We start from the raw sequence: 13,964 nt of genomic DNA, 5'->3' as shown, positions 1-13,964 counted from the left end.
TATTTTCTCCTCCAGGGTGAATCAATAGTTCCCTAAGAGCCTCCTGTTGGGGCCACAGCAACCATAGGTGGGTGGGTAGGGCACAAGAAAGGAGAAGTAAAACTGCAGTACATATCTCCATGACAACCAAACACTCAGGGGCTGAAGACCTCATCAAGAAACAACAGAACTTGAATAACCCACACAGATGCTCATACTTCCACTCCCTGAATACCTACTTCTGGGAAGGAACTCCAAGTAAATAGCTCAATGGAGGGAAAAAAAAAGCAACGTCTAATAACTCATAAGCCAAAAGGAGCTAAATGCCGTAAGACTGTGGTATGACTAAGTGGGTTACTATGTGAGTACTGGTGCAATTACAGCTGCTAAATAAAAATGCACTATGGATATATTTTGGTCACAACTCTAAAAAGTGTGCAAATTTGGATAAAAACTGGAGGGGAAACACCAAAGTGAAAACAGATGCACTACAAGGCTAAAGCAACAGGCTTCTTCTGTCTTTAAATTGTTCTCTGTGGTTACTATGTGGTTCTCATATCTAAAAATGAACTAAGCACAGTTACTCATCAAGGGGTGGGTGAATGTGCAAACTTGTGCGTGAGAACCTGCCACATTGCCCATACCTAGAAAGACAAAGGTCTGCCTGAGTCTTAGTGGGACACTTTGTATGTAGCTTCCTAAACACAGAGTAGGTGAGAGGGAAGCTGCTGTCAACCTCTCATTTCTATGGAGATTTGAGACCTTTTGACCAATGCTCAGAATAGAGTATGCGCACTGAGGCTCCTTGACCACAGTGCAAGATTGCTTCTCCGTGTCCTCCAACTATCTCTGCAGTCATCTGACTCCTTTTACATGTGTCATTCCTTTAATGTTGGGACAAGGACTCAGCAGGGTGAAACTTTAACATATTCTTTTCAGTTGTCAGTGTGTCTTAGTCTGTTTTCTATGCTATAACTGAATACCACTGTCTGGATAATTTATATAAAAAAAATTTATTCAGCTCACAGTTCTAATTGTCCCAAGTGGAAAGACCACATCTAATGAGGGTCTTTTTGCTAAAGGGGACTTTGCAGAGGTTAAAGGTAACACAAGGCATTTAAAATGATAGAGATCTGCCCTCTTGTTATAAAGCAATCAGGGAGCTCCATCCTTATAACCCCAACTAATCCTAATCACCATCCAAGAGCCCCTACCTCTGAATACTATCAACTATGACTCTGGCCATTGCATGTCAACATACAATGTTAAAATACAATGTAAGCTATATTCAAAACTTAAAAGAGCCAATGTCCACCTAAGTCCACAAGTGCTTGTGTGCCATCATTTGAGGCAGTCTAAATAGTCCAATAAGGAATAGATACTGTTCAAACAGCCACAGGTAAAAAATGGCTGATGCATCTACAAAGGACTGAATGTCTGTGTTCACCTAAATTTCTTATGCTGAGATGCCAAGGTACTCATACTAGGAGGCAGGCATTGTGAAGGAGGCCAGAGCTCTGGGATGACTCAGAGAAGCTCCTTTCTGAGAACTTTCATCCCCCTTCTGCAAGGACTCCAGAAAGGTCATCTATGAACCAGGAAGCGGGCCCATTCAAATACTAAATATGCTGGTGCCTGACCTTGGCTTCCCAGCCTCCACTGTGAGCAGTCAATGCAGCTGTTTACCAGCCACTTGGCCCATGGTGTTTTGATACAGCAGGCCCCCAATAGTCATCAGTAAGCTTCTACCTGCTAACAGCTTCAAACAATAACTGCCTGAGATTTGAAGAAAAAAAAGGGGGGGGGGAGGGAAAGTCTCTACTTGGTATTTTCTTTGCCCTGGTAAACAGAGCAAAAATTAATAAACAGTTATTAGTCTTCTCAGGGAAGAACACACCAATTGGTTACCCAACAGCAAATGGTCAGTGCTAAAAACAAAAATACAAAATACAAAGAACTTTATAACATTATACAGGCTGCATCAGGTTGTATTTAGGAATACACACTCATACACCACACATGCATGTAAAAGTATTTAATGACTAAAAAAGAGGCCATGAATTGAAAGAGGGTAAGGAGGAGTATATGGAAAGGTTTGGAGGGAAGAAAGGGAAGGGAGAAATGATGTGAATAAATGTAAAATGTAAAATATAAAATGTAAAAGTATATGAAATGATTATATTATAATTTCAAGAAGAAAAGAAAAACACTTGGAAGAGCCAAAGACCAAAGATAATTTTTCTTTTGAACATGTTGCCCAGGTTATCCTTGAACTTACTATGTAGCTAAGGATGACCTTGAACTCTTGATCTGCATGCTGGGATTGATTATAGGTGTTCACATCATGCCTGATTTATGTGGTGCTGGGAATTGAACCCAGGGTTTCAATGCATGCTAGGCAAGTACTCTACCAACTGAGCTATGCTCTTAGCCCCTCAAAGATAAATTTTAAAGAGACCCAGTTACAATGTCCTTATAGACAAACCACAAACACAGGTCAAAAATTTAATTCCACTAATGAGAGCATTGGTAAGATGCTACTGGGAGAATGCAAAAACCATGTACATCACAGACATTAAGAATGCTAAACAAAAAGAAAATTGCTTAATAGATACAAAACTGGTCAGTCTCCACAGCAGTAAGAAATATCTGCACTTCTAGCAGACACAGCTCATATTGCTGTGTGTAAGTCACATGTACAACCTTAGAGCTCAGATACAAGAAAGCCCGGGGACCAGGAGATCTCATGACTCAAGAAACACAGGAGATTCCCTGACCCATCTCAGAGTGTAACAGCTCTCAGAGACAAGGAAGGCAGGAAGACTCAGAGACCTGACAACTCAGGACATGCTGGAGACTTCCTGACCCATCTCAGTTTTTCCCAATTGTCCCCTAAAAACTGAACAATGATGACCTTGAACTCTCAAGTATGTTTTAGGGGAAACTGCAGTGGAATGGAAGTGTGAGGGTAAGAACTCTTGGGGACTGGCAGTATAGAGGCAGGTTAGTGTGTCATAACCAGCATTAGCCAGGGAACCTGAGGGAAGTCTGCCAGGCCAGACAGTGGTAAGCAGGGTCTTTCTCTCTGCCCCACCTCATCCCAGGAAGCTTTTGAAATGAAACACATGGCATTTATAATTAAATTTGGTTATCAACTTGACAAGATACAGAACCACCTAGGATATACCACCTAGGATATACACCTCTTACCACATCAGTGAGGGAGTTCCTAGATTAGGGTAACTGAGGTGGGAAGACATACTCTAAATGTGAGCAGCAGCATTCTGTGTGTTGGGGTCCTGGACTGAACAAAACAGAGAGCTTTTTTTTTGTTTTGTTTTGTTTGTTTGTTTGTTTTGTTTTGTTTTGTTTCTCTGTGTAGCTTTGCACCTTTCCTGGAACTCACTCTGTAGCCCAGGCTGGCCTCGAACTCACAGAGATCCGCCTGGCTCTGCCTACCAAGTGCTGGGATTAATGGCCGCCGCCGCCACCACCTGGCTAATAGAGAGCTTCTTACCAGTGTTCATTTCTCGCTGCTTCCTGAGTATAGATGCAATGTGACCAGCTGAGCCATACTCTGCCATTATGGATGATACTCTCCAACTTCATGCCCAAATAAGCCTTTCCTTCTGTGAGCTCCCTTACCAAGGGTTTCGTTACAACAATGAAAAAGGCAAATAATAAGGTACTGAATCAATGTTTTACATTCAAACTACATCTTTAACCCTTAAAAATTACATCTTTTGAGCAAAGTAACTTAACCATAGATTCATCACACACATGCATACACACACACACACACACACACACTCACTCACATGCATACATATACATGAGGTGGAGAGAAGGAGAGAGAAAGAGGGCAGCCAGTGTTCTAAGAGTGACTCTTAGGAAGCCCACACATGTCTTAAGTATCTCTCTCTCTCTCTCTCTCTCTCTCTCTCTCTCTCCCTCCCTCCCTCCCTCCCTCCCTCCCTCCCTCCCCCTCTCCCTCTTCCTCCCTCCCTCTCTAAGACAATGTTTCTCTGAATAGCCCTGGTTGTCCTGGAACTCTGTAGACCAGGCTGGCTAAACTGAGATCCACTCCACTCCCACCCCCACCCCACCCCCACTCCTACCCCCACACCAAGTGCTGAGTGCTGGGATTAGAGGCATGCTGTGTGCCACCAGGGCTAAGAGATGACTTTCAGAACATAAAGGAAAGGCAGGAAAAGGGGAGGGAGAAAGAGAGAACTTCTTTTACAAAAATCTCCCCTAATCTTCAGCAGAGGCCAGAATCAATATAATCCCTGATTCAGTCAGATATATGCAAACATCCTGCCTGACAAACCCTGCAGTGACCAGCTGCCACCAGCTCAACCCAGCCAATGTCTGTTTTTACAAAGAACTAGAAACAACTATGGCCTCAGGTGCAGGGAAGGTTCCAGGGTGTTCGTCTGATACATGCACATTCACAGCTCATGCTAAAGCAGCATCCTTGAAATCAAAAGGGTCATAAAGCAGACACCTCACCCTAGCTGCTGTGACTGACTGACGGCACTAGTTGGGTGACCCCTAAGACATGGCACTGAGCACCTCTTCCCTGTTGACCTGTTGCCAAGGTCTCCACGGTACGTTACAAACCTAATATTATTAAGTTTGAAACCACTCAAATTACCTTCACCATCTTAAATACTTAGAGATAAGTCGCCTTACTTCATTAGCCTTGTATTAAAGAGAATCCTTGATCTAAAGAATACTGTCCAGTTGGAGTGTGACTCCATGATGGAGCAACCGCATAGGATGTGGGAAGCTGCGGGTTCCATCCCTATAGTTTTACCTCTCCCCACTCGCTCAGTTCTGTATTCCTCTTTCCACCCCCACTGCTGCACACTTACTGCAGGCTGCACAGGTGAAGCATGCATCGTGGTAGAGGTCCCCCATGGCCTGACAGGCCTGGCCGGCTCCAAACACCCCTTTGCTGCATTTCACACAGGCTCCTACAAGGCAAGAAGACAACACTAAGTTCAGCAGAGAACCGGGATTAAAAAGTCATGAAAAAGTCAATGAACAAAACAGAACACCTTCCCCTACCACAATATCACATCCATGGATTTCTCAGTGCTCAGTCCTTACAAGTACAGAAAGCAGCCATCATCAACACTCTCCACAAACACACATACACACACACTGCCCCCACACCTACCCAGAGCTTTGAAAGACTCCCACCATTCAGAAAACCAAATCCTAACCAAACTGTAGTGGATACCTGTTCTATGACCCTGAAGCACAGCCCTAGAGACAAAGCAGGTAACTACTCTACCTGCCTATGACCTTGAAGTACATGCCCTTAAGACCTGAGATGCACAGCGCTGCTCTCTTCACTCCCTCGTGGGACTTGGATGTGGGACTGATTCACATGGCTGAAACAGCATGAGACTATGCCCCAGCATTCCAGAACCTGCAACAATTCTGATCTGTACGGTGAGTTTTTCTCCCCTAATAAATTTCCTTGCCCTTTAAGCAGACTCCATGGATTTCTCGATTTACCAAACCATGACTATAACATAGCTCAGGGAAAAAAAATCTAATCTCAAAAGTGTTTGAATATGTTTAAGTATATTGAGACAGGGTCTTACCCTGTAGCCCAGCCTGGCCTGGAACTCATTATGTAATTCACAATGGCTTCAAACTCATAACAATCCTTCTACCTCAGCCTCCTAAGTATTGGGATTACAGGTATATATCAGCATGACTAGCTGAAATTTTAATTTTATGTGAATTATATGTATGTGTTTCAGAGCTCTCCCAAGCACTCAGCAGATAACCAACTTATTTACTGATTGATTGATTGGTTGATTGATTGATTGATTGAGAGAAAAATCTCTCTATGTAGGCCTGACTATGTGGGAATTCTCTATCTATACCAGGCTGACCTTAAACTCACAGAGATCCACTTGCCTCTGCTTCAAAGTTCCTTTTTTTTTTTTTTCAAGACAGGGTCTTAAGTAGCCCTGGCTGCCCTGAAACTCACTATGTAAATGAGGCTGGCCTTGAACTCAGAGAAATCTGCCTGCCTCTGCTTTACACATGCTGGGATAAAAGGCATGTGCCACTATATCCAGCCAGATTTCCCATTTTAAATTGACTAACCAATTACTACCAAGAAAGTCTAAGCTACAACACTCTTTATAAAATGTCCCCAGATGCGCCATGGCTTCGGTAGCGACCGGCTTTCCCCAGCTGCCTGAGCAGCACCAGCACCTTCCCCAGGAGCTCGCTGCAGCCCGCTGGCCCCTGCTCCACCGCAACCATGTGCAACCAGAAGGTGGTGATCAAAATGCAGGCATGTCAGAAGAGATGCAACAGGACTTGGTGGAGCACACTACTCAGGCGCTGGAGCAGTATAACACAGAGAAGGATACTGCCACCCGTATCAAGAAGGAGTTTGACAAGAAGAGCAACCCCACCTGGCACTGCATTGTGGGGTGGAACTTCAGTAGTCATGTGACACAGGAAACCAAACACTTCATCTACTTCTATCTGGGTCAGATGGCCAATCTTCTGTTCAAATCTGATTAAAAGCATGGACTGTGCCAAACACCCAGTGATCCATCCAAAAACAAGGACTGCATCCTAAATGCCAAATAACAGAGACTGACTCTTCAGCCTTGCTGAGGGAACACCTCATTTGAATCTATTGTGTTTTGTACAGGGCATCATCCTCTGTACGAGTTTGTGGTTATAAAATAATTAGTAAAACAGCTTACATTTGTATTTATTTTCTAGTCCATACTTCTGTACCCCATTTTTTTCTCCTCTAGGTCATTCCTTTAAAAATAAATCTGTTGGAGATGTGTAAAAAAAAAAAAACCATCAACCACTCAGGCAAAGAGAAAACATTACATGTACACAGGCATTACATATTACATACATCTGCCAGCCCAGACCCAAGAAGTGAACTTGTCTCATTAAGGCTCAGATGGAGAAAGGCCAGAGCCATTAAATCTTGCTCATAAGATTTAGGGAAAATTGGATGACATCTCCAAGGGGACCCTCATGACCAGCAGCCTTCCAGGACTGGCTGGACAGCAGGCCTTACCCACTTTCTGTACCCTGCCCAGAAATGCCCTCTTCTAATTCTTCCTTATCTGAGGCCTGTTTCCTACTGCCTCCAGCCTCCTGTCTCCCTCTCAGGTCCTGACTCTATTGCTTTGGGCTGCAAGCATCGTTCCTCACCATGTGGACTGCCAAGCACAGACACAAATCAAGGAAGGAAACGCCATGTTCAAACTGTTGTTCATGGAGTAAGGAACATCCCATACAAAGCCACATTAGTAGGACAAGTATTTGGTGTGGATGATGAGTGGCAAATGGATAAAAAAGTTCCTCTTGGAGAGAAAAGGTAGGAAAAAAACAAGTGAGCTGTGATTCACACTCTGGGAAACCTGTGCCTATCACACAGACCTTCATAAAAGAGGCCTTACAACCTCCTCCCCACAAGCAAATTTCTAGAAAGGTCACACTGCTGGTAGGTTTGAAATATGGAATCTGAACCCATCTTATACTCTGTGTGGCTATTCATGCTATGTATGTGGGCACCTCATTGTTATATGAATTCTAAACGGTCTTATAGTTAAAAGACCTGGAGCCTGAGATTGGGGTGAAAGCTGAAAGATCAGAGAGACAAATGAACAAGCCTTTAGTTGAAAGGGACGCTTCTGTCAAAAAGTCTTTAGTTCCTGTCTCCTCATGCCTTATGTACCTTTCTCAGCCCAGCCATCACTTCCTGGGATTAAAGGTGTGTGCCACCACTGCCTTGTGGTGGTATTGTGTTCCCCAAAATATTGTGTACCTTAATAAACTTATCTGGGGTCAGAGAACAGAAAAGCCACTAGTTAGGCAGTGATAGCACACGCCTTTAATCATAGCATTCCAGAGGCAGAAATCCCTCTGGATCTCTGTGAGTTCAAGGCCACATTGGAAACAGCAAAGCATGGTGACATACAGCCTTTAATCCCAGAAAGCCAGCATTTAATCCCAGAGAGTGGTGGTAGAAAGCAGAAAGATATATAAGGTGTGAGGACCAGAAACTAGAAGCATTTGGCTGGTTAAGCATTTGGCTGGTTAAGCCTTCAAGCTTTGAAGCAGCAGTTCAGCTGAGAGCCATTGGGATGAGGACACAGAAGCTTCCAGTCTGAGGAAAAAAGACCAGCTGAGAAGTTGACCAGGTGAGGTTAGCTGTGGCTTGTTCTCTGATCTTCCAGTTCACCCCAATACCTGGCTCTGGGTTTGATTTTATCAATAAGAACTTTTAAGACTCCTGCTACACTGCCTGGCTCTGTTTTCTCTCCTAGACTGAGTCAATCTCATGTAGTCCAGGGTGGCTTTGATCTCTGTCTCCTGAGTGCTAGGGTTAAAGGTGTGTGCTACCACTGTCTGGCCTCTATGTTTAATCCTGGCTTGTTCTGTCCTCTGATCTTCAGGCAAATTTTATTAGGGTACACAATATATCACCACACCTCATGAAGAGATGGGGCTCCTTCCTCACCTTGATCATCTGTCCTGCTCAGGATTCAGACCCCAAAACAGCCATGTTCCTGTCCTCCCACTGCCAGCCTGGCCTACCCCCCATTTTGCCTTGTTGCCCCCACGCCCATCCCAAAGGCCATTTCTTCCCAAAACCTCAACCACAAGGCCCTTCCCATAAAAACGAATGCTTCTGCAAGTGACAGTGCAGCTCTGCACCCTGTCCTTTTGCCCAGTAGTCTACACAGCATCTGTTCAACTATAAACACTTCTCTATCACTTGGAGGCAGGCTTTCCAGATGCTGCAATGGGATGAAGAACAAAGATGACTGGATTCAGCCTACCCTAGGGGAAACTGATCTCCCACAGTGGGCAAAGGGGCCCCCGGGGTGCTGTATGGGGGCTGGAGCTCAACAGAAGAGAAAAAGAGCAAGCTGTTGACTTTCCTGACTTTATGCAATCCTGTGGCCACTGGATTTACACAAACACCCGAAAAGAAAGGAAATGTCAACAGCTATTACTGAGTCAAGAGGAAAATGAGTGAGGAATAAGCTTTTAGGAGATAAGAGGGAAAGGTGGATGCTTCCCCCCCCCCTCGCAAACTAGCTACCCTTTAATCCAGTCTCCAAACTGAGAGACTAATTAATTTACTAATTTATTTCTGTTTTTTGAGAAAAAAAATCTCACTGTATAGCATGGGCTGACCTCAAATTCTTATCAATACTCCTGTCTCAGCCTCCTGAGTGCTAGGTTCACAGGTGTGAACTATAATTGCTGTGTATAAGAACAGCTTTTGTGAGGTGTGCCATTCAGTGAACTGTCCACATTTGTTATTTCATGTGGTGTGTGTGTGTGTGTGTGTGTGTGTGTGTGTGTGTGTGTGTGTACATAGCATGGCACACATACAGAGGTCAGAGAAGAACTTTTGGGAGTCTGTTCTCTACTTTCATCATGTGGGTTCTGGTGATAGAACTTCAGGTCACCAGATTTAGTGGTAAATGCCGTTACTCACTGAGCATCTTGTCAGTCTGTCTACATTTAAAGTGTGATTTGATACATGTTGACATTGACAAATGCCTACAGAAACAGCACAATAAAGAAAGCAAATATGTCTGCCACCCCAGTGAGTCCCATGTCCTCCCCTCCTTATGTAATCCACTCTCTTGAGCTCCTTTCCCTAGGCAACATGGAGGTGTTTGTTATCATCATAGACTAGTTTTTGTCAAGAGTTTATATAAATGACACCTGGTCTATAACTCTTTATCTGGTTTCTGTCACAGCATAATTATTTTGAGATTTACTCTGTCCTAGTGGATATCGACAGTTCCTATTTGTTGCCATGTAGTATCACTGCACTTGCCCACTCATCCAATCATGGAGATATGTTCCCACTTGGGGGCTTTCCACATTGCTTCTATCAACATTTGGGCATGAATTTTTGTACAGAGCTAGATCTAGACTTCTTTGTCTCTGGAGTAAAGCCCTAGAAGCAGATCAGCTGTGATCAGATCTCACAGCTGGTGTGTGGTCAACTTCCTAAGAAACGGTTCAACCATTTCCTTTAAAAAAAAAAAAAAAAAAAAAAAAAAAAAGCAAGCAAACAAACCAGGGTCTCACATACCCCAGGCAAGCCTCACACTACACATGTGCCCAGGAATGACTTTGAACTTCTGCACCTCCTGCTTCCACCAACTCCCACATATTGAGATCACACATCTATGTGTGCTGGGGATGGGACCTAGGGCCTCTTAGAACGTCCTACATGCTAGGCAAGCACTCTATCAACTGAACCACATCCTCAATCCCTGCCCAACTGTTTTCTGAAGGGAGATCATCTGACATTCCACCAGCAGTTTAGGTGACTTGGTTTCTCCACATAATTGGCAATACTTGGTATAGATACCTTTTTTTTTTTTTTTTTTTTTTTTTTTAAAGATTTATATATTATGTATACAGTGAGTGCTCTGTCTGCAGGCCAGAAGAGGGAGCCAGATCTCATTGTAAATGGTTGTGAGCCACCATGTGGTTGCTGGGAATTGAACTCAGGACCTCTGGAAGAACAGGCAGTGCTCTTAACCTCTGAGCCATCTCTCCAGCCCCGGTATAGATACCTTTTAATGCTATCCATTTCAACAGGTATAAGGTGGAACCTCACTGTGGCTTCCAGCTGCATTTCTCTAGCAACTACTGTTATGCCTGGGTCTCATGAAAATCTTTGGTTCCTATGTTTTATCTATTTATTTTCTTTTTTAAATTTTGGGCTGTTTTAAGCCAAAGATCAATCCAGTCTCTGGGGTTCATTCTCTGAATGAGCATCCATTAAACATGTGCCAAGCTCTGCACTATTTTTAATATCATTATTAAATATGTTATCTTAACATATTATTAATATATATTTAATAATAATCTGACACCCTAGATACGATCATCACTTGACAAATGAAAAATTGAAGTTCAAAGATGAATCAGGCCACTATACAGGCCTCATAAGGGAAGTAAGAGATTAAAAAAAAGGTTGTGTAAGTTTCCTGTAAGAGTGACATAATATTCTGTAAAGAAACTCCTTAAATGGGAAGATAAACAACTCAAAATAGCTTCGGGAAGTCCCTGAAACTGACCAGATTCACCAGGCCCCTCCCTGCCAGAGAAAGCAATAAATGCTGTAAATACTCTCTGACAAGCTGGAGGCAAAGAAGGCTCTTAGACAAGACCCACTGCCTGGGAGAAGCAGACACCAGCTGAGCTACCTGGAAGAGGTTTAGACCAACTGAGGCAACTGGAAAGGATGCTTTCCAACCTGCTGAGCTGCCTGCAGGCTGTGCAGTACATGCTCCAGGTTCCCAGATTTATGAGCTGTCACCTATGATGGGTGGGCTTTTGGAGATGCAGCTGTCTTTGAGTCATTTCTAATCCTGTAAGTAACCCCTCACTCATACTACTATACATAACCCCAATAAAACTCATTGGTTCAAGTTGGACTTTGTTGGTACTTTGGTCTGTCACGGGCTCCCTGTCTGAGGTGAATAGATATGTGTTTCACTTCCCCAGGAAAAGTATTGTCACACAACAAAGGCCAAAGGCACTCTGTTCAACCCAAATGCTGTTTGCACATTTAGGATACAACAAATCCACAGATAATAGCAAAGCCCTTTCCTGAAGCTTTGAGGAAGAGCCCAAGTCCACCTCTCTCCTCATGGCATCTTGGACATGGAGGGACTCTAAATAAAATGTGTGCTCAGGTCTCTGCTTCATTGGACCATCTAGGAATTTGAGCACTGAATAAGTTGTTGAAAGAGCATTAGTTCAGTCAGTAGACATTAATATGCCATTCTTCATTTTGGTTTGTTTTCTTCTAGGATCTTGCCAATAGAATTTACCATTTAGCTAAGACTCCAGAAGGTGAGGCTTCCCTAGGAGGCTATACAACTGTCACTGACTGATGAGGCCTAGGTCTACTGGGGTAATCCACTCACTGAACCTCTGCAAAACAAAGATCCTACCCTGCTTCACCCTGCATGCACCTCTCATCTGAGAGGCCACAGTTGGTGGCCAGGGCCTCAGGCAGTTAGTTGGCCAGGAGTTTCCATGTGACGGAGAAGAAAAACTGGGTGCCAAGCATAGAAGCCACCAGCAGTGTCTTAAGTAAACAGAAAGTTCTCCACTAAGGAAACCTGATATTTGGTCATCTCTGTTGTTATCATTGCTGATGCCACATTTGATCTTCATGCTAATGGTTATGATGATTAGTACTGTCAATGTCACAAGAGCTAGAATCCCTCAAGGGACAAATGTCTGGACATGTCTGTAGGGAAGACTAGGTAAAGTGAGGTAAAACATTCATTCTAACTGTGGACAGCATCATCCTATAGGCTACGGTCCCAGATGAATGAAAAGGAGAAAGAGCTAAGCACCCTCACCTCTGCTTCCTGAGTGTGGATGTGATGTGAACAGCTGCCTCAAGTTCCTACTGCTGTGACTTCCCCACCATGATAGACTGTACCCTCAAACTGAGCCAAAATAAGCCCCTTCTCCTTAAATTGCTTCTGTCTGGCATTTTGTCTCGGCAACAAGAAAAGTAACTAATACAATAGCACTGTGATATACAGGTCACATGGGCCTAACTCTCTTCATATATGGCATATATTTCTCAAAATAAAAAAAGTATTAATGGAACCTCAAAAATACTTAACAGGCTGGAAGATGGCTCAGCAATTAAGGGCATTTACTGCTTTTGCAGAAGACCTGGATTTGGTTCCCAGTACTCACATGGCAGCTCAGAACCATCTGTAACTCCAGTTCCAAGGGATTTAACACCTCTTCTGACCTCTTTGGACTCCTACTTACATGTGGTATACATACAAATACTCAAGCACATACACATAAAGTAAAATAAATATTTCTTAAATACATAACTGACAAAAGTTACAGATACGGTTTGTGGTAGGCTAGTGTCTCAGCCCCTGCAGCAGTTCCAGGAAGATAACTAAAAGCCAGTAACAGAGTATAACAGACCGAATGCCTGGTCTTCAACATTCCTTGTGAAAGCAGTTGCTTCAAAATGATATTAAGTTATCTCCCCAACTCTCAAAGCAAAAAACCAGATTTGGTTTCTGGCCCTGGTACCTTCCCTACTCTCTGTGAAGGTGGAAGCTACAGCAAGGCCGCAAAGCAGCTTTACCAAGTTCAGTTAAAACAGAATCCTCACCTCCTCCCTGTCCATCGCTGGCTTAGGTGGACCCTAAAAGTTTCCTTGGCCTACTCTAGGGTCAACGTGGGTGGCAACTTGTGATGGGAAGGCTTTAAATAAAATGATGCTATCAGGAGAAGCTAAGGCAAAGGATCTTGAGCTCATGGCCAACCTAGGCTGGGCTATACAGTGTGACCATCCCCAAAACAAGCAAGCATGCAAAAACAAAAAACCAGAGGTGTCCTCAGTCCAGCTCTCCAGTCTGTCACACCTTGGCTTCTTGGTCAGTAAGGAAGGGCAGTCTCTTGGAGCTGTACTCTCTGTTCCTACCACTGGATATCACACAGCCATGAACCCTATTGTATGCTAAAAAGGGGATGATGTGAGGGTCAGGGCACCCAGTCAAGGCTGGTATTGTGGTTTGAATAGGAATGGCCCCCATAGGTTCATATATTTGAATGTTTAGTCATTAGGGAATGGTGCTACTTGACAGAGACTAGGGGGTATGGCCTTGTTGGAGCAGGTGTGATCTTGTTGGAGGAAGTGTGTCACTGGGTGTGGGCTTTGGGGTTTCAAATGCCCAAGCCAGGCCCAATGGCTCTCTCTCTTCCTGCTGCCTGCTGATCTAGATGTTGAACTTTCAGCTACCCTCCAGCACCATGTCTGCTTGTGTGCCTCCATGTTTCCAGCCATGATAACAATGGACTAAACCTCTGAACTGTAAGTCAGGCCCAATTAAATGCTTTCCTTCATATGAGTTGCTGTGGTCATGGCATCTTTTCACAGCAAT

General features: G+C 43.8%; 1 protein-coding gene and 1 pseudogene across 1 annotated transcript in view; one reads left to right on the top strand and one right to left on the bottom strand.

Moving 5' to 3' along the window:
* Limd1 (LIM domain containing 1) overlaps positions 1-13,964 on the bottom strand; it is a 54,115-nt gene that overhangs the window by 20,138 nt on the left and 20,013 nt on the right. The window contains exon 2 of the mRNA XM_006990792.4: positions 4,857-4,958. Coding sequence (XP_006990854.3) covers positions 4,857-4,958 — 102 coding nt within the window. The remainder of the gene's footprint in view (positions 1-4,856; positions 4,959-13,964) is intronic.
* LOC102926144 (dynein light chain 1, cytoplasmic pseudogene) lies at positions 6,272-6,831 on the top strand (annotated as a pseudogene).

The sequence above is a fragment of the Peromyscus maniculatus genome, chromosome 7 (assembly GCF_049852395.1).
Source record: "Peromyscus maniculatus bairdii isolate BWxNUB_F1_BW_parent chromosome 7, HU_Pman_BW_mat_3.1, whole genome shotgun sequence".
Classification (NCBI taxonomy): Eukaryota; Metazoa; Chordata; class Mammalia; order Rodentia; family Cricetidae; genus Peromyscus; species Peromyscus maniculatus.
This window is presented reverse-complemented; position numbering and strand designations above follow the sequence as displayed.